Source organism: Bos javanicus, chromosome 15, assembly GCF_032452875.1.
Source record: "Bos javanicus breed banteng chromosome 15, ARS-OSU_banteng_1.0, whole genome shotgun sequence".
Taxonomy (NCBI): Eukaryota; Metazoa; Chordata; class Mammalia; order Artiodactyla; family Bovidae; genus Bos; species Bos javanicus.
In genome coordinates this window covers 31880483-31900672 of record NC_083882.1, presented here as the reverse complement: position 1 = coordinate 31900672, position 20190 = coordinate 31880483, and the positions used below count along the sequence as shown (strand labels likewise).

The 20190-nt window shown below is 44.6% G+C and overlaps 1 protein-coding gene across 1 annotated transcript in view; it reads right to left on the bottom strand.

Annotated features, from left to right (window-relative positions):
* Window positions 1-60: 60 nt before the first annotated feature.
* The window catches only part of TECTA (tectorin alpha), an 83678-nt gene continuing 63548 nt past the window's right edge, over window positions 61-20190 (bottom strand). Inside the window, 10 exon segments of the mRNA XM_061440618.1 lie at window positions 61-850; window positions 1872-1988; window positions 2334-2421; window positions 4078-4240; window positions 9034-9282; window positions 10203-10366; window positions 11533-11735; window positions 12937-13047; window positions 16162-16466; window positions 18459-18751. Coding sequence (XP_061296602.1) covers window positions 750-850; window positions 1872-1988; window positions 2334-2421; window positions 4078-4240; window positions 9034-9282; window positions 10203-10366; window positions 11533-11735; window positions 12937-13047; window positions 16162-16466; window positions 18459-18751 — 1794 coding nt within the window. The 3' untranslated portion in view covers window positions 61-749.

Genomic DNA, 20190 nt, shown 5'->3' with positions numbered 1-20190 from the left:
AGGATGCTATTTGGTGTGCAAAGCTCTATACGAATGATTCTGGCCACAGAATAATGAGAATAATTGAACACAGAGTTTATTTAAGCATAAAACATATTAAAAATTATTCGGTTGATTTGTAAAAGAGAAGAGTTTGGGTCTGAAAGGAAGGATGGGGGGTGGGGTTCCCCAGGTCAGCAAACAATATGCAAGGTGGACACTTGGCCCTGGCAGGACCGGCGGACATGAGGGCAGGGGGAGGAGAATGCAGGTGAATCGGAGGTCGCACACTTCCAAACATCGGAGAGACTCAGAGGGAGTCAAGCCTTCTAATCACTGCTTCTCCATATTCACTCTCACTCCACCAGGCCCTCCCTCTGTAAAAACTATGATCCAGACACGGCACTGGATCTACTGGTGGGGTAGACTTCTCTGGTTAGATTTCCAGGTAGACTTGTCTCACCAGAATTTTTTCCTTTACTTGTTTTTCCTGTGAGCCCAATGTTCCTAGTGACAATTGTTTGGAAATGTTAGGCAAGATACATGTTTTCCACAAGCAACTTTTAGAAGCAGGTTTACATACTCTGAAAGGGGGTGGTGGCAGCGTGGCTTTTCCCTCTTTTCTGGAACTCTGACCATACGGGGGAGATGGCATCACTTTGAGACTGTGGACAATTTTAAATAGGTTCTGACTTACGGGCACACACCTTATCGCCTACAGGGGGTCAAAGTAAGTAAATTACAGTACTTTATATATAACCTTGAGTGAATTATGAGGTCATGCCTGACTTATAGACAAAATGCCATAGTGAAATCTGAGTCATGACGAGAAGCAGCATCCAAACTTGAAGTTTGATGGAAGAATTAGAGGCTGTGAACAGAAAGAGCGACATGGTAAGTCCTATGAAAAAATGTACTGCTTGACATGGATCAGCCATCCTGGTGGATTCAAACAAACGCGCCTGCTTTTTTCAATGCCAAGAACCCACCTTCTCCAAGTGGACTTGACTGTGGCAGTGAGGAAGTGAAATTAACTCAACCTCTAGATGAATCCTGCTAACTTAAAGGGTGCCAGGGAAACCTGGTAGCTAAGGCTGCTGCAGGAAAGTGTGTTTGATGGATCACACACACCAGTCCTAGACTTGGGGGCCAGATTAAAGGTCACCACTTGGTTCTTAAATGCCTGGATGTGTGTGTGTGCTCAGTTGCTCAGTTGTGGCCTGACTCCTTGCGACCCCATGGACTATAGCCCTCCAGGCTCCTCTGTGCATGGAATTTTCCAGGCAAGAATACTGAAGTGGGTTTCCATTTCCTTCTCCAGGGGATCTTCTTGACCCAGGGATCGAACCCTCGATTCCTGTGTCTCCTGCATTGGCAGGCGGAATCTTTACCACTAGCACAACCTGGGAAGCTCTATTAAATGGCTAGATAACTTTCTTTAAAAAAAAAAAATTCCATCTTTTAGATAAAAGACCAGGGACTCAAAGGTTTAAAAAACCAAAAAGATGCTAGTATTCCTTGAGTGGGCTTCCGTAGTGGCTCGGTGGTAAAGAATTCACTTGCCAATGCAGGAGACGTGGGTTCAATCCCTGGGTCAAAAAAATCCCCTGGAGAAGGAAATGGCAACCCATTCAGTATTCTTGCCTGGGAAATCCCACGGACAGAGGCGCCTGGAAGGCTACAGTCCATGGGGGTGCAAGAGAGTCAGACATGACTTAGTGATGCAACAAGAACAATAAGTTCTTTGGGTGTTTGCTTCGTCTTTCCTTCTTACTTTCTGGAAGTCTCATAGGTCAGCTGCTGACCCACTGGGCCTTGCATTGGAATGTCTCCTTCTGGGAGTCAAGAACTTCCTGTGCCCTTGGCTGCCCGCCCAGAGGCTGTGAGCTCACCTCGGCAGCTCTTGCCATCCTCCTGCAGGGTGCCCGTCACGCAGCTGCACAGAGGCCCGTCCACCCGGCTCGTGCAGATCTGCTCACATCCTCCATTGTCCTCACACCAGTCCAGCCCTGAAAGACAGCCCTGGACAAGTTATCTGCAGACAGTCTAGCTCTTCATTTCCTATCTACGGGGAAGGCTTTAAAGAGAGGCGTGGCAAGGGAAAAGGCCTAGTACTCTCATGAGTTTTTAGTAGTCTGTGAAAGGATGTCATTATGGACACCTGTGATTATGGCAGGCTTCGCAAACTGGGGTCCCCAAGCAGGCATCCTTTGCAAACTGGGGTCCCCAAGCAGGCGTCCTCAAGCTCCTGGTTCACCAGGTTCACATTGCAGGCACAACACACCCCAGAGTTAGCCTGAATCTTCAAATCCCATTGTTTTAATCATTTAGAGTGTTTTACGGAACATACATACTTTTTCTTCTAATAGGTCCCACTGAAATGATCTGTTCTTTAGGTTCCTTGGTATAATCTGTGGCAGTCCTGGAATTTTGAGGGCAAGTCTGAAAGACAGAACACCAAAGGGAACATTTCACACAATTAAGCTGATAACTTATTCTTCACCACATCCTCACCTCCAAAAGAGGCAGGGGTTCAGCCCGGAGCACTATTGCAGCTCAGATTAATTAGAAGCAATGTATTCTTGATCATTGAGCCCCCTGGGACTTGGGGCTTTATGTTGAACAGAATTTAATATATTCTCCACACTAGAATTAGATTCAAAGAGGCTCCCTTCCTAGGAAGGAGGATCCTGTATCAGATCAGATGGTAATGTATGGACCAGCATCGGTAAGCAGCTCGGGCCACCGCCCCATCTCAATTCTGCCAAAAATGTATTGTTCAGCCGCTCAGTCACATCTGACTCTTTTTTGCAGCCCTGTAGACTTTCAGGCTCCTCTGTCCATGGGATTTTTCAAGCAAGAACACTGGAGTGAATATCTTGCCATTTCCTCCTCCAGGGGATCTTCCCAACCCATGGATCAAACCCTGGTCTCCTGCATTGGCAGGCAGGTCTTTTACCACTGAGCCACCTGGGAGGCCATCTGTCAACATGCTGCTGCTGCTGCTGCTGCTGAGTCGCTTCAGTCGTGTCCGACTCTGTGCGGCCCCATAGACGGCAGCCCACCAGGCTCCCCCGTCCCTGGGATTCTCCAGGCAAGAACACTGGAGTGGGTGGCCATTTCCTTCTCCAATGCATGAAAGTAAAAAGTGAAAGTGAAGTCGCTCAGTTGTCTCCGACTCTTCGCAATCCCATGGACTGCAGCCTACCAGGCTCCTCTGTCCATGGGATTTTCCAAGCAAGAGTACTGGAGTGGGGTGCCATTGCCTTCTCCGATCTGTCAACATGAGGTGAGGGTAAAGCTGCAATGTTAAGGGTTAGGGGCCAGGGACCGGCGCAGTAAAACCTTAGGGACATAGCTGTACATGGTGGAGATGTAAGCCTGGCGTGGACCAGATGATGAGTCTGTCATCTCATCTGCCAGCCCCTCAGAGCCCCAGGCCCAGAGCGTGGATGTGGATAACCTGTGGGATAGCCCCTGCCTAAAGGAGACCTGGATAAAGTACATACTGAGCTTGGCAGTTTGCTTCTAAGTGGAGGAGATCTTGGCCCCAGCCTTCACTTCAGAGGCAGGTGACCTGGCTTCTTGAGTAGTACTCAAGAAGTAGTACTCTGGCACAGTAGTTCTCAAACAGGGCCAATTTTTTCCCCCAGGGGACACTGGGCAATTCCAGGAGGCATTTCGGGTGTTGTAAGAGGGGAGGAGGTGCTGGCATCCAGTGGGTGGAGGTCAGAGATGTGCTGAACAGTCAACAGAGCATAGGGCAGCCCCACAGCAAAGAATCATTTGGTCCAAATGTCAGTAGCCCTGAGGTTTAAGAAACCCTGGTCTAGTGTTACACCAACAACAGTCTGGCATTTCAGAGATAGAGAAGAGTAAACGGTCATCATTCTGCCCTGCTCTCTTATTGTTCTGGCACAGATGACTATCACTCCTGGGCATCTGATGATGGTTGTTATTCAGCCACCGCCAGGTGCCTTGAGCCCTAAAAAAAAACCTCTAAAGAGCCACCGAACTTGGCATTCACCATCCCCACGTGGGGAAACCTGAGGCCGTGAGAAACAAAGACGCGCATTGAATTTCCACACTCTCACTTACTATTTTGCAGGAGTACTTTTCTGAATCGCAGAGGGACACCGCACAGTGCAGGTGGACTTCATCATAATCCCCAATGAACTTAAAGACCGTGACGTGGAAGCGGCAAGTGAGGGAGACGCCGTTCTCCTCAATGCCAATGGTGTTGTCTTTAATGTTCTGACACCTGTTCAGAAAGAAAGGGACTCTCTGCTTCACACATTCATGTCCCACACCGAACCATCACGAACGGTAAAAATGCCTTTGTGTTTGAAAGTGACCTCTGGCGTGTGTGGGCTTGTCATTTGTTAGGACTCCCCTACAGTTTCATAGTTTGTTGGAAAAGCGTCAAATAGCGCCTCAAATTAGCATCTTAACTGCAGCTAAAGACAAAACAACCGGAGGGCCTGTACTCAATTTCCCTGCACGTCAGTATCTCATCCCTCTCCTTCAGAAAGCTGTGTTTTAAGGATATCAGTTAAACAAACACAAGATGAGTCCCTAGGTCTTCTGTACTTTCTTCAGTTCATTAGCAATTTGGGGAGGGGCCCCTTTTTCAAGCTCTATTGGGAAGTCTCCCTATAAGTGAAAACACATGGGAGCTGGAGAAGACAGACAAGCTGAAGGGACCCCCCGCTCCCCTCTTTGCGGTACTGAGTCAATAGGCAAGGGGCGACGGTATCTGCCTCCACTCGTTGGCGTTCCCCAAATGGCCCACAGTCTCTTATGCCCCAGGGTATTTTCACACACTGTTTCCCCACCTGGAAGCCTCTCTGCACATCTAACTAACCCTGCTCTTTCTTCAATGCCCGTCTGTGGTTCCCCCTCCAGTATAAATATGCCCTGATCAGGGAGGAACAAGTGGCCTTGCCTGAAATTTGCCGACAACACCCTGCTGAGCCCCTGGGGAACATGAACCCAGGTGCAATCGTCACTGTGTCTCCAACACACTGATGGGCACGCAGTAAGTATTTCAAAAGAAGATGTGGTACATATATACAAGGGAATATTACTCAGACATTAAAAAGAATGAAATAATGCTATTTGCAGCAAATGGATGGACCTGGAGATTATCATACTAAATCAGTCAAAGAAAGACAAATATCATATGATATTGCTTATATGAGGAATCTTTAAGAAATGATGAGGAATCTAAAAAAAAAATGATACAAATGAATTTATTTACAAAACAGAAGTTGACTCACAGACTTAAAAAAAGAACTTATGGTTACCAGGTGGGTAGGATGGGGGGAAAGGAGAGATTGGGAGTTTGGGGTTGACATGTACACACTGCTATATTTAAAATACATAACCAACAAGGACCTACTGTAAAAAATAAATAAAATTTTTAAATAAAAAGGAATATTTAGATGCTGTGTAGTCAAACTCATACAAATATTTGCCTGACAAATAAAAGCTATGGCACTTCTTTTAACTCCAAGAGAATATTTCTGTGTGTGTCTATGTGTGTGTGTGTGTGTATACAATTATATATAAATTGTATTTTTACTTTTGGAACATTACAAATAGTATTAAATCTCAGAACTGTTTTCTTTGAAATGTGGTGTTAAAATTATACTTAATTTTTAGACCCCCCAAACACTCTGGGAATAATCAGTGAGTGGATGAATGAATTGTGCTGCCATGGCCAAGGCTGGCCCATCACAGCCAAGGAGCTCTTTAAAAAAGACCTAATCAAGATAGAATGGGTGGCTCTTCTCCTATGTTTTCTTCCCCTGGCCCACGGAATTCAATAGTTTAGTGATAAGGAAAAATTTAAATTGATGTTATTGTTCAGGATCCCCACACCTGCTCAGTTTGGTAATTCAGTCTATAAGGCAATAGTTTCCTAAAAGCTTTGAAACAAAAACTTACTAGCCATACTTTTCCTTGTCACTGTAACTCATTTGAATACTCTAAATTGGTTCAAGGATTCTGCAGTGTTCTCAGCCCTCTGGTCTTCACGCAGCTCCTCCCTCCTTTTTTAAAAAAATATTTACTTATTTGGCTGTGTTAGGGCTTAGCTGCATCACGTGGGATCTTCTACCTTTCTTTCAGCATGCAGGATCTTTGGTTCCAGCATGTGAGATCTAGTTCCCCAACAAGGGGTGGAACCCAGGCCCCCTGCACTGAGAATGTGGAATCTTAGCCACTAGACCATCAGGAAAGTCCCCAAACCTTACTTTTAACTAGACCCCCAACTCCCAGAGAGATGATTTGAGATTTAAGTGTCAGAAAAACAGGAAGCAGAAGGAAGGGGCCTCAGGAAGCAGGGACAGTCTGTCTGGATGTCGCCTTAGGGGGCAAACAAACCGAACACCAGGATCCTTGTCCACAATCGGAAGGATGGTGTCCTTTCCTCCGTCTGGGCATACACAGAGAAGAGAGAAGTGACCTTTGTGTGCTCAGACCGTTGCATCACTGGTAAACGGCAGTGGCATCTCTGCCCCTCCCCCACCCCCGTGTAGCTGGAGAGAAGCAGCTCACCCCCCCACCCCCAAATTCCAATGCAGAACCATTCTGCTCAGTCATTCCGCACTGAGCATCAGGTTTTCCATAAGCTCACTGGAAAAAAAAAAAAAAAACAATAACCATATTCCTCCAAGAAAGGTCAAAAGGACTCATGAATTAAAATTCTCTCACATGATGAAATTACTTCTCACCCAACAACAGTTTATTTGAAGACCTTCATCCAGACCCTGGGGGAAGCTGAGATTTATGAACGTGCTCACTTACTCTCCCTCTCTGGGTCAACTCTATTAAATACTATTTTAAAAATGCTAAATGCCACAGTGTCCTTCAAAGGCAGCCCAAGCCCACCCACCAGGGTTTGTACAGTGGCTCAAATTGTAGCCCTTTTATTTTGGGAGAAAAGACCATGATGGGGTGGGGAGCAAGGGAACACATGGAGAAAGAGCCCTGTTACATTAGCCTGACATCTGGATCTGCAAGATACCATGTAATCCTCGAGCCCTTCCCTCTGCCTCCAGGGAGGCTAAAAATCAACCCAGAAAGATAGTGCCTTCATGAGGCCTTTGTTGAAAATCCCATTCGACACCTCAGCAACCCAGGCCATAAGCCACACCTGGCCAGGTAGGGAGTTGATGTACTTTGGTACCTGAAAGATTTCTTCCTCTGCCCCTTGCTGGTTAGGTAGCCTCGGGTGAGCTGTATTCAGGCTCTGAGCCTGTTCATCTGCAAAATAGTGGATGTTGATTGTTTGTCTGCCTAGAAGCATAGTCTTCTTTGGGGGAACTATTCCTTCCCTCCCCAACTTGAAGGCTAATTATACCCTATCCATAGCACCCCAGGGAAGGATGCTGACTCAGGCCTGAGATAGGGTTCAAGAAACACTATTCCCAAATCTGGCACCTTGAATATTTTCAACTGAAGGAGTTTGAGAAAAATGACAGAATCAGGAAGGTCACTCTTCTCCCCTGAAAGAGGCCATAAAACTCTCCTGTGAGAGGTATACCAGAGGAAAGGCGCATTCTTATCTCCAAAGTCAAGGGGGCGCTGAGAAGAGTCTGAAGAGTCTGGCTAAGATTTCCCTCAGTTCACTATAGTGACCACACATGATGGACCTATCATATCCACAACTGTTCACTCTGTCAAATGGGGAAAACGATACTCAGTTTGAACGATTTCTTAGAGTCTCCATTTCCTTATGAAGACTCCCGTGTCATGTAAAATTTATATTAAATAAATGTGTATGCTTTTCTCCTGTTAATCTTTGTCCAAATAATTTTCAGACCCAGCCAGGAACCCTAACAGGGTCAAAAAAAACTGTCCTCCCCAACATCAGGCACTTTAATGTTGCATCTTCTCCAAACAAAGGAGAGGGAATCCATCCAAGAAAAGCTTATCATACTCCTTCCCAATTCCCTGAATTGGGATTAGAAGGAATGCTCATTCCTGGGGGTTACAATGCTGAAAAAATGCTGGTGTCTAATGAGGACAATGAGAAGACAGAGACAATGAGAGAAACAGAGAGACAAAGGATAGAGGGAGGGAGGGAGTGTTGACAGCAACTGGCCCCCTGAACCCAATTATTCCCAAAGCCACATCTACTTATGTGATTTGGTTTTGTAAACATTAAGTACTTTGTTTTTGCATAAACTTGTTTGAAATGGTCTCTACCACTTATAAAAGAAAGAATTTTGATAAATACAATCATCTGCTTTTAAGAATTCATGTACTGGGGTGATGGAAATGTTCCAAAATTAGATTATGATGATGGTTGCACTTCTCTGTAAATTTACCAAAAATTGTTGAATTTTACACTTAGAGCAAATGCATTTTATTGCACATAAATTATGTATGCAATAAACCTGTTAAGAAATTATTGTTGCTTGACAAAACCACTAAGTGTTTTTAAAAAATAAAGATAATTATCATGATTGTTGATTGGTTCACAGTCTTTTCTTCTTTTTCATTCACCTATTCCTTCATTCAATAATTTCGTTGCATAACCACTATTTTTCAGGAAATATACTAAGTGCTGGGCACATATTGGTGAGTAGAAAAACTCACCTACAGGCTATTATTCCAATTCCTTTTAAATTTTGATAGATCCATTATTCACCAACTTTAGTAATTCTCATTACCTCCTTTCATTTGTAGATAATCCACATTCAACTCAGATTGAAATTCAAAGTAGGTAGGACAGAATGCCCTGTTTGATCACATTAAGAATAGAGCATTTTATAGTTAATGCCACAGAAAACTGGTGATCTACCACTAAATTGTGTGTGACTTCAAGAATTGCTTGTTCTCACTAAGCCTGAGCCTTCTCGTCTATAAAAAAGGAGCTTATCACATTTACTTCATATGTAGTTATAAGGATTAGATAGTTCTTGGGTGCAAAATGCTGGTCCTGTAGGTAGTCAGCAAATGTTAGTTACCTTTCTCTTCCCTAGAAAAGATGTAGACAGATCTAACACTAAAGGCTCTGAGACCATCCTTCAAGAGGCTACCCACCCTCCTTCAATGATGAAGTATCGGAGCTTGTCGTTGCTGTCACGGGACGGGGTGGCGTAGCATTTGTTCAGTGTCAGAATGAGATGTGTGGAGTCAGCTCCAACTACAAAGACCCCAACGTACAGCACATCTCGAGTTGTCAGTACAACTTCACCCTGGCGGTAAGGATGTTTGTAGGAGGCGTTTTTGTAGAGTGCCATCTTGGTGGTGAAGCTCCCTTCTTGAGTTGGAACCGTCAGGTTAATGACACTATAAGGGAAAAAGTTGTGGACTTAAAAAAATATTCACAACCTGAAAGTTGAGAGTTATGTTTTATTTGGTGGGAATTTGTAGGACTTCAAATGACCCTGACAGAACTGCTCCCAGAATGGGAGGGGAGGGGCCAGGTTATATAGAAGTTTTGCAACAAAGGGTAATCTGAACATCCAAAAATTATTGTTAATTAAAGAAAACCAGATATCCCAAGTTAAGGAATTTAGTGCTTTTCTATGCACGGGAAGATGCAAGAGTCTGGGCTCACTGAAATCATTCCTTGGATATGCACCTCAGCTATCTGGGGCCAGTATCCTGTTTTCACATCTTAAGCTTCTTTTTTTCAGGGCTCAATTTAGGGAGTGGCTACAGTCTGGTGGCTGCTAGATGGCAAGTGTTCTTTCCTTCCTGAGTTTCCTCAGGTCTCATCAGCTCACCATTCACGGTGGCTGCACTCCCTGATGACTGTGATATCCTTTGTTTACTGACATGGCAGCAAATATTCCGGTTCTCACAGTCATGAGTAGGGAACCCCAAACAATGCTGTCTATCCAATCACCATTTTCCAAGCTGAAAATGCAGAGGGAAAGCCAGGCAGAGAGAAGTAAAGTCTACTAGGCTACATGTGGCCATTAAAATTAAACTAAAAATTCACTTTCTCAGTGCCCTGCTCCCCTGGCACATTTCAAGAGCTCAACGCCCACATACAGCTACTGCATTGGACAGCACAGATATGGGACATTTCCATCCCTGTAGAAAGTTCTATCGAACAGCACTGGTGTAAGACATCTGAGTTCAGAAAACATGAATTATTCTTTCCTAGTGCTTCAAAGACAGATGCTAGCAATTTTGATTATGCTAACCTTAACTGTCAAGGAAAAGACAGAGCGAAGTGCACAGCCCGTGAGATTCTCTACCTTAGCATAGGCTTCACAACAGAGTCCAAGGAGATCTTGATATCGAGCTCATAAGCACATGAAAATTCCACATTGATCGTCCTGTCCCTGGTGATGATGTTGCCAGTATTGTTGGCACTTTCGATCCAAATAGTGTTTTTATACATGATATGAGTGCCATTGGACTGCAGAGCAAAGGAAGGTCAGAAATCGTTAAATCTGGGTGTGAGTATGTGGCTTGCATTTTAAATCCATGGGCCCGAAAGTAGAGAAATGGCTTCATTCCATACATAACCCAGAGGCCAGTATAAATCAGGATGGAGCTAGTCTCAGCATTTAGTAAGAAAAAAAAAAGTATTAAATGGATGGCAACAGCACCCTTCAGTCTGATAACTTTGAATGCCCACCAAGGTGATTTCATGTACCACTGAATTCTAAGTACTACCAGCCCCCAGTTACCTGTGGGAACCCAAGCTGGGGACAGCATAAAGTATTGCCATCCCAAGGTAAAATACATATCATCTTTCAATACTTAATTCAAAATCCACCCCCTGTCAAATCTTGTACCAGGCATGCCCACAAGTACCCAAATGGATACATGCATGTTTTACCATCTTGCTCCTCTCCCTTGCTGATTAAAAAGTGTTAATGTACACAGTTAACAAAATATATATTACCATATGTAAAATAGATACCCAGTGGGAATTTGCTGTGTGACACAGGGAGCTCAACCCAGTGTTCTATGACAACCTGGAGGGGCAGGGAGTGGAAGGTGGGAGGGAGTTTCAAGAGGGAGGGGACATATGTATACCTGTGGCTGATTCATGTCGATGACTGGCAGAAACCAGCACAATATTGTAAAGCAAATATTTTGCAATAAAAAATTAAAAAAAAAAAAAGAAAGATGGCAGGAAGGCACAGGAGGAAGAGAAGTGAGATGCTTTGCTAACCTAGAAATTAGATAGCCCAAGACAAAAAGTTGTGACCTTGCTATATTTCTGCAGCCAACTGTTAAATGATGTCTGGATCACCCTTACCCCTCGAAATAGCTGAACCCAGCTGTCTTTACCTGGAAGAACAATAAAAGCACGAAAGAGATAAAAACATGTGTCAACATTCAGGGCAAAGGATGACAGCAGACAGGGCAAAGCAGGGAAGGAAGTATGTCACTTATCTTGCTTTCAGCTCAATCAATCAATCACTTAGCACTCAATGATGGGTGTCTTTTGCTGTTTTCCAAGGAGCAGTTTCTAAGTTAGACCCCTGAAGTTGGCTTAAGGACGATCAGTGTGCAAACGTCCAGAGCTGTCGCCACCAAGGCCGGGTGCTCTTTCTGGCCCCTGTTGCTCACCTGCACAATGTTTCCACAGTTCCCTTTGGTGTTATTGATCTGAAAGGAGATAAAGTCCTCGCCCTCAATGCCGGTGCACTGCCTGTCATTGACCCGCACGCCCTCCCTCTCGAAGCCGAGCTGGAAGAGCTTGCACTTAGATATGGACACTTCCATCTGAGCCGCCTTGCAGGTCACCTCTGCATCAATGATGTCGTGGGAGTCTGTGGGGACACAGGTATGAAAGGCGAGTCACTGGGAGCTGCCCTTGCTGCGGGAGTGGGCATGGTACCCTGTCCTCTTCAGAAGAGGCTGATGATCTTCACACAGAGGCTCTGGCATACCTAACAAAGCTCTGATCAATCTCAATGAGTATATGAAGCCATTCAAAGCAATAACCTGAGCAATGCCAGAGCCTTTTTTTAAAAGATGAAAATGCTATACAAAGCATCTTTGCTCTTCTCTTCTGAAACCCAGGATTCCTGCCCCATTCTGGTAGGAGCTACTCTCGTAAGCTCCATACCGTGTCTGGCTTGCTGTGGCCTGGCTAAAAAACATGATTCAAGTGAGGGCAGCCCTGGGCTGGTACCCAGGCCAGCACTAGGAGCTCTTGTTTTCTGTCATGGGATGCACCAGTGGACATTTTCCATGAGTACACAAACACAGGCTAACGAGCCCTAAAGAAGCAGAGAGAAACACTTTTATCTGCTTTGGTGAAGCCTTTGAACAGCTCATGTGGTCCCCTCCTGTGGAGCCTTCTGGTCAACCAGGCATTCATTTGATGATGCTAAACATAGCACATGCCTCCTGAGTTCCCTGGTTCAACCAAGGGCATGGAGTTGGGAAGCAGAGCAGCTCCCCTTCAAGCTGACAAAAGGGGTGTGCTCTGGGCCAGGGACAAGGTCACTGCTACTTTAAGGGGGCTGTGGTTAAGAACAGGACCTGGAGTCCTAATTGCTTGCAGTTTGCTTCAACATTTCAGTATTCTTCGGGACCTGCTGAAAAGCTTCGGGGAAGATAAAGCTGGCTTTAAACACGTCTTTAAGCACCTGGCACTCTCGTCCTGATTGTTTCAAGTTTTTGCCAAACCACCCTATCTCCGTGTGAGTCTAAAAGATCAATTTGGATCTCTCTGATGTTGAACGTGGCCTCAGATGGAGCTGACTGATTCTATGAATGTACAAATTTACGTTTATCATTTATTGAAGAAAGGGATGTAGCTACAAGGAAATGAACATTAGCCTACTTTGAAGAGGTTGGGTTCCTTTCTTGTTCTGCTTAAATGCTCATGAAAACTTCATTATTTGGGTTTCTAACCCACAGTGTGGGACATGTGGTCTCCCACTTGGGAGCTTTCCTACCAGGCTGCCAGGCGTCTCCCACTGGGCCTGTCTTGGAGGAGGGGGGGCGGCAGGTGCCACTCACTGTTTCCATAGGGAGGGGGTTCAATGCAGCCACACAGCTCCCCTCCATTTTCCAGCTCACAGGTTCGGTTGGGACAGTCCACCCCCACACAAGGATCTTCAACCACTCCTGCTAAAAAGGAAAACAAACAGAAACACACACAACTTGATTTTCACACCAGTGCCCAGCAGCATGTGGTCACACTATGAACTTGCCACTTCAATGGACCTGGTGGTGGTCAGATGGCAGATACAAATTAACAGACAGGGCAGCCTTCCAGGAAGTAATGACGATAGCTAATAACTGGGTCTTTGCTATGTGTTTCATGCATTGGTGGCATTATCTCTTCCAACCCTTACAATCTCTGCCAGCTAAGTATTGTAACTTGGCATCACAGCTGAAATGTACCCAAAGTCACGCACAGGTGAAGGTAAGTGAGGAGGATGGAAGAACAAGCAAGCTGACTGCCAGCACGTCCCGAGATTCCTGCACTTACTGCTCTGTACCACCATCATGTGCATCAAAATCTTTATATTTATATAAGCTGTAGAGTTCAAACCATTTATCTCTATATTGCCAATACCTGGCCACCTCACAGTAGATACTCAACAAGTAGTTGTCAAGAATGAAGATTTCAGGGCCAGTAAGGTCCCAGAGAGGTCCCTTAAACCAGGCCTTCTTGAGTCTTTTTTTTTGATTCATGGTCCACATGCTTCTACTTAATTTTGTAAAAATAGACAAACCAAAATCTACACACAACTCGCCAGCATTGACTGAGATTAATGGCACTTTTTTGCCAAAACAGGGAAAACTCTAAGTAAAATACAAATGTATGTGAAGTGTCATCACCAACAGATTACAAACAATATTTCTGTAGCAGATGAGCCCATAGGCCACCTGCAAGCTCATTAACGTCTCAGTTTGAGAACCACTAATGGAAAACACTTTCTTTTAGACACTCATTTCTTTATTTAAAGACTCTCTTTCCCTATCCAGGTGTAATAATCTTCCTCGTTGTCATGGTTTCTAACAGTAAGTGTTAAAGAAACAGCCATGATTCAACTCCAGCATGAGCCAAGTTAGCTTCAAGAGTTTAAAAACAAAACAAAACAAACCCCTCAAGCTGTCCCGTAACTGCAGATGCTTCTCCTGACCTTCTGCTAAATAACCATTATAACAGGTGAGAGGACAGGAATGGAGTCGCATCAGTCTGTCTTAATTCCTAGAAAGATGACTAAAGTAGAGCCCTCACCATCAGCTAAATACACTTACTTATTATTTTTGCAGTTTAAACTTTTTATTTTATATTGGGGAATAGCCAATTAACAGTGTTGTGATAGCTTCAGGTGAACAGTGAAGGGACCCAGCCATACATATACCTGTATCCATTCTCCCCCGAACTCCCCTCCCACCCAGGCTGCCACGTAACATTGAGCAGAGTCCCCTGGGCTATACAGTAGTCCTTTGTTGCTTTTCTATTTTACATATAGCAGTGTGTACATGACCATTCCAAATTCCCTAACCATCCCTTCTCCCATCCTTCCTCCTTGCAACCATAAGTTTGTGCTCTAAACAGTGAAGCTCTTTCTGTTTTGTAAATAAGTTCATTTGTATAATTTCTTTTCCGATTCCACACATAAGGGATGCCATAGGATATCGCTTATCCTCTATCTGACTTACTTCACTCAGTATGACACTCTCTAGGTCAGAGAAGGAAATGGCAACCCACTCCAGTGTTCTTGCCTGGAGAACCCCAGGGACGGGGAGCCTGGTGGGCTGCCGTCTATGGGGTCGCACAGAGTCAGACGTGATTGAAGCGACTGAGCAGCAGCAGCAGATCCACCCTTGTTGCTACAAATGGCATTATTTCTTTTTAATAGCCAAGTAATATTCCACCAAATATACTTATTTCTTAAAAGCTTCTTTTTCTAAAGACCCATTTATTGCCTAAGTGCGTTCAGCACCCAAGACAGTGCTAAGCACACAGCAGCCACCCAATGAATGTGCTGGTTGATGAACACAATATGCAAACCACCAAGGAGAATAAGAGGAAAAAAGTGTGGAGGTTACAGCTCCCAAGAAGACAAAAACCTCACTTACAATCAGAGTGGGCCATTTACTACTTGGCAGATACAACATGCCCAATACAGAGGTTAAGTTTTGAGGTTAAAAACAAAAACTGATATATTTTTTTAAAATTCCAGACAATTTCTGAAGTTCAAGACAGTTTAGGCTCTTTAAAGTATTGCTTATCAACAGAAGAGGGTAAAATATTAAAGTTACCAAACAAAACATTTCTATTGATTGCCAACAGAAACTACTCCATTTGCTTAAGAGTTTCTGAAATTACTGAGTGCATATTTTAATTAGCGACATTGTTTTCAGGTTCTGAATTGTGTATCCCTACTCTTGTCAGGTGTGGTGTGCAGACTTACTGACGAGAACACTCCGTCTTGAAACAAACAGGGCCAGTTTGCACGGCGGTACCGGTATATACACGGGGCTGCTGTTGTGCCTCGAGGGACAAGCACACATTCTGACGGACGCAGTGTCACACTGCATTCATGGGACAGAGTGACCATTTATGTACATGGACACACATATACGGATATGACAAATTTATGCGTGTTTAGGCACACACTTACTTGCTCCATCTATCTGATTAACATGGCAAGAAAACATATAAAGAGAATAATAGATAATGGACATCAAAGTAGTTATCTCACTACAGAAAAAAAAATTCAAGAGTCTATAGATTTTTATTTCATCAATAGCACACGTATAATCCCTTTATAAATCTAATCATGGCTTCCTTGCAACCAGGCAGATACAGCCAGCTCAGTCTGCCATTTGCCACCTGCCTTCTCTTTGTGATCTGGGCTCTGACTCTTGTGAAAGGAGCTTTTGGAGAGCTGAAATGGGGGCACTGAAATCAATTAGGAGTCCCATGCTCTGTCCTGCTATCTTAGAAGTCACTACACTGGTGCTCTTCCAACCCAGAGAACCCCACCTTCCTCCGCTGATATTCTGAATTCCATAACTGGACCTAGGGGGGAGTCAAGAGCCACTGAAAGTGCCCCCTCACAGAATCTCCTGCAGCCCACACCTCTCCATCCTTCAACCCCCAAAGCAGATCTACAGGTTGAGATGGAGACCAGTGGCTAGCCCCGGACAAAGTGACGCCACTGGCCAAGCTGTGCTTTCTAACTCAGAGAAGAGTCTGCAGAAATAAAATAATTCTCTTACAGCAATTCTCCTTCTCAATCCACTCGGTGCTGAGGATTCCGAAGGAGCGGCAGGACTCCCCGTAGGCGGCCAGGGAGCCACACAGCTGGAACTTCTTATGGTTGTAGCAGCCGTCCAGGTAGCAGGACTCGTAGAAGGGGAGGGGGTCGAGCAGCCCGTAGCAGGGCTGGAAGAAGCCCTTCATGTCCGTGAGCTTCAGGCAGTAGCCATCGCCCTGCATGTCCTGGATGTGCACGTTGTCGCACATGGCTGCGTACTGTGAGAACTGCAGCTCGTTGCAGCTGGGGGTGAAAGATGCAGTCAGACTAGGAGGCAACACCAGGCATCTGAGACGGCCAGTGCAGTGGGGGAGGGGAGACCACAGTGGTGACCTCTTCAGCTAACCCAGAAGTGAATGTGGGTGCTGATCCCAACCTTAACCCAGGCTAGGGTTCGAAAGTCAAGGTAGTTTCTACTGTTACAGCACTGGGATGAGCGAGGGTAAAATAAAATGATAGTAGCCAACGTGTCAGACAAGGGTAGATATTGATATAATAACCATTAACCTTTGATGTAGGCTTCCCTGGTGGCTCAGTGGTGAAAAAAAAAAAAAAAAAACCCACCTGCCAATGTAAGATATGCAGCTTCGACCCCTGGGTTGGGAAGATCCCCTAGGGAAGGAAATGGCAACCCACTCCAGTGTCCTTGCCTCCTGGAAAATCCCATGGACAGAGGAGCCTAGAGGGCTACAGTCTATGGGGTCACAAAGAGTTGGACACGATCAACTCTGTTGTTTAGTGACTAAACAACAACAACCTTTGATATAATTGACTGATATGATTGATACAATAACTATCAACAGATATGGATATAATAACCAATAACAATAATGATAATTACATTATTATTAATCAAAAATAAAAGTAATAACTGTTGGTAAAGTAAAAGATTTGAAAGGACATCCAGAAGCTTCTAAACCATTTCCAGTTTAGCTACCAGAGACCATAAGGAAAATCTTCACAAGAAAATTGGTGTCAGGCTACAACCATTTATAAGAGAAGAGAAAAAGGAAATAAGAAGGGAAAGGAAACTCAAACAGAATGATGATTCCTAAGGAGGAGCTGAATCTTGCTCATCTTTGGAAGCCCCAGAATAGTTTAATGTGCAAAGGAGTCATTTTTCTAACTGTGGGTCCCAGAAGTGACATTTTAGAGAAAGCATCACATTAGGAATTCTGAAATCTAATCTGGGCTTTGCCACTTACTGTGCCCCCTCATCTAAATCATTCCACTCTAGCCTCCGTTGCACCTAGAGAAGGAAGACACTGGACCAGATTGTGCCCAAGGTTCTTTCCAGCTCTGGGTCCCACAATTCACAGGACGGTCTAATTTATGGCACATTTTTCAGTTTACACCTGTAGAAAAGTCAAAGAGGGTTGAGAACTTCATTCCCACATCTGGGAATTCAGCTGACGTTTGGCACGTTAAAGCTCAAGGGGACAGAATCATTGTACAAGCAAAGAAATGCCAAAAAAGAGAAGTGTAGCTCTAGAACCTCAGAGGAATTAACATGATTCGGCAGTCCGGAAGGACTCTTAAGTTAAACACCTTTGAAATAACTTGCTTAGTTCCTTCTATCTCAGTTGGCCAGAGAGGGGCCTGATAATAACCTCAGTGACTTCTACTTTCTTGGACTTTCTAGACTCCCACCAACTTCTGCCTACACAACCAAGCCTCTGGTAAGAGGTACAGATGGCACTAGTGGTAAAGTACCCGCCTGCCAATGCAGGAGACATAAGAGACACAGACTCAATCCTGGGACAATCCTGGAGGAGGGCATGGCAACCCACACCAGTATTCCTGCCTGGAGAATTCCATGGACAGAGGAGCCTGGCAGGCTGTATGACTGAAGTGACTTAGCATGCACAGACATGAAGTCTCAGCACTAGGGAGCAAGGAATAACCCTCTTCTCCTGGGTTAACTCTTAGTCCCACCCTCAGCAAGGATGCCCAGTCGCAGTTAAAGTTAAACTTGACCAGTTGGGCAGATGGTCAAGGCTTTAGAGTTCTAATCCTAGGAACACTCTTCTGTTTGGCCAAGGGCCGGATAACACCAAAATTCAGACTTATCATCTAAGCCTAGTTACTTCCTCTGCTGTTCAAGAAATTATTGTGCCTGTCTGTATGATGAAAACTCCAAAGATCTTGAGCTTAGCTCTTTGTAGGCGAGGAAGGGTGTTGCTATACGAAGTACCTCCCTCATCAACATCTGTCATAGACACGGGAGGACTGGGACCACTGAGTCTAGTGACTGGAAACTCTCACCTCTTCTGCATGCCATTGGTTTTCCAGCTCTGGGCCAGGACCACGCTGCTCACCACTGGCTTCCCCCGCAAGGTCACGTAATCATCAGTTAAGTCCCCATTGAAGTTGCCGCAAAGGCCACACACTTTGTTCTGCAGCCTCTCGCTGATGCTGATTTTTATGACGTTGTAGCCGTTGTAGTAGATTTGGATGTCGGGGCTGGTGTCAATCACCAGGAACCCCTCACTGCTGTAGATTTTGGTTGCCAGGCCGGTTATGAATGGAACATTCACTTGTGTGCCATTCACCTGTTAAAGGAGAAAGAAGAAGTAAATGACCCTCAAAGCAGAGATTGGCAAATATTTACTGTAAAAGTCCTGAGTAAACATTTTAGGCTTTGCAGCCCATATGATCTATCCTCGTGGCAAAAAAAGCAGCCACAGACAAAAGTAACTAAATAAGCAAGGCTGTGTTCCACTAAAGCTTTATTTACAAGAATAGGCAGCAAGGAGATTTGACTGAATTCCGTATTTTGCTGATGCCTGCCCAGGAATCTGAGGGCTCGCTCATCTTACTGTCCACAGTTCCTCCCAAAGAAGCAAACTATGGTGGCAGAGAGATTAAAATAAAAATGATGGAAAGGTATAATGCACAACAAGTGGCTAGATTTTTGTATAAAACTTTCTCCAGCATAAACCAATTACTGAAAACAAAATCCCAATCCTGCGCTAAGGAGAGTCTAACACGGTTAAAATGAATCTGGGGATCATTGCTATGTTTATTGTTTTCTTATTTATAATGTTCGAACAGGAGATGCCCTCCCAGAGGCCCTATAGGCACAGTATTTTCTCCATTTGTCATTTTCTTGCTTTATAACAGTTTCTTTTCTTAGCCCTTAGGACAGAACATAACATGCCTTTTCTGTACTTACAAAAGAAATTGTTCTTTCCCCCCCCAGGTTATCAGTAACTTTTGTTGCTTAAAAAAACATAGCAGAAGCCTTAAAAAAATATGATTCTTTACTATTTTGGTGGCTGGGAGTATTTTATTCAGCACACTGTCAGTTTTGATCTCAGGTGATCCCTTTTTGCTTTCTTGCTGATATATTCTGGGCCTTCGCAGTCATGTCCATGTGGGCCAATTTGCAAAAGGAATTAGAGTGTCAAAAATAGTAGCAGATTAACTTTCATTGAAGTTAAAAACCAGTATTAAAATCCAGACTCTTCCTTTTAAGCTTGCAAAACCCTACCAGTCTTTTGCCTAATGCTGGATACTAAGCTATTCGATGACTCTTTAAATAGAGATACTGCCAGTGCATGATTATCTGAGCCAGTGGTGGAAAGCAGATACAGTACCACTCAATTCCAAAAACATTAATATGCCTGTGCTGGCTCTCTCCTTGGCCCTCCCTAGCTGGAATTTGCAACACAGGGTGGGGGGAAGCAGGGCTGACTCCATGGTTCTAGTCCGCCTGCAGCCGACGGGTTTAGCTGAGTGACTGGGTGACTGCCAGTCACCACCACTACTTCAGAGCAGGTTATCTTCTCAGATGGAAGGACGGGAGGAATACAGGTCGGAGTGGTGCCTTAGTTTATTGGGGTGGGAGGCGGGGGTTGGAGATTCACATTTACTTATATGCCGTTGTAAGATTCACAAGAAACCCGGCAACTCTCCTAGAGAAGAGCCAACCCTAAGAGAAATCCACCCTCTCTCTCCTCTGTGCTCTTTCCCTCGGCGTGTCATTAGG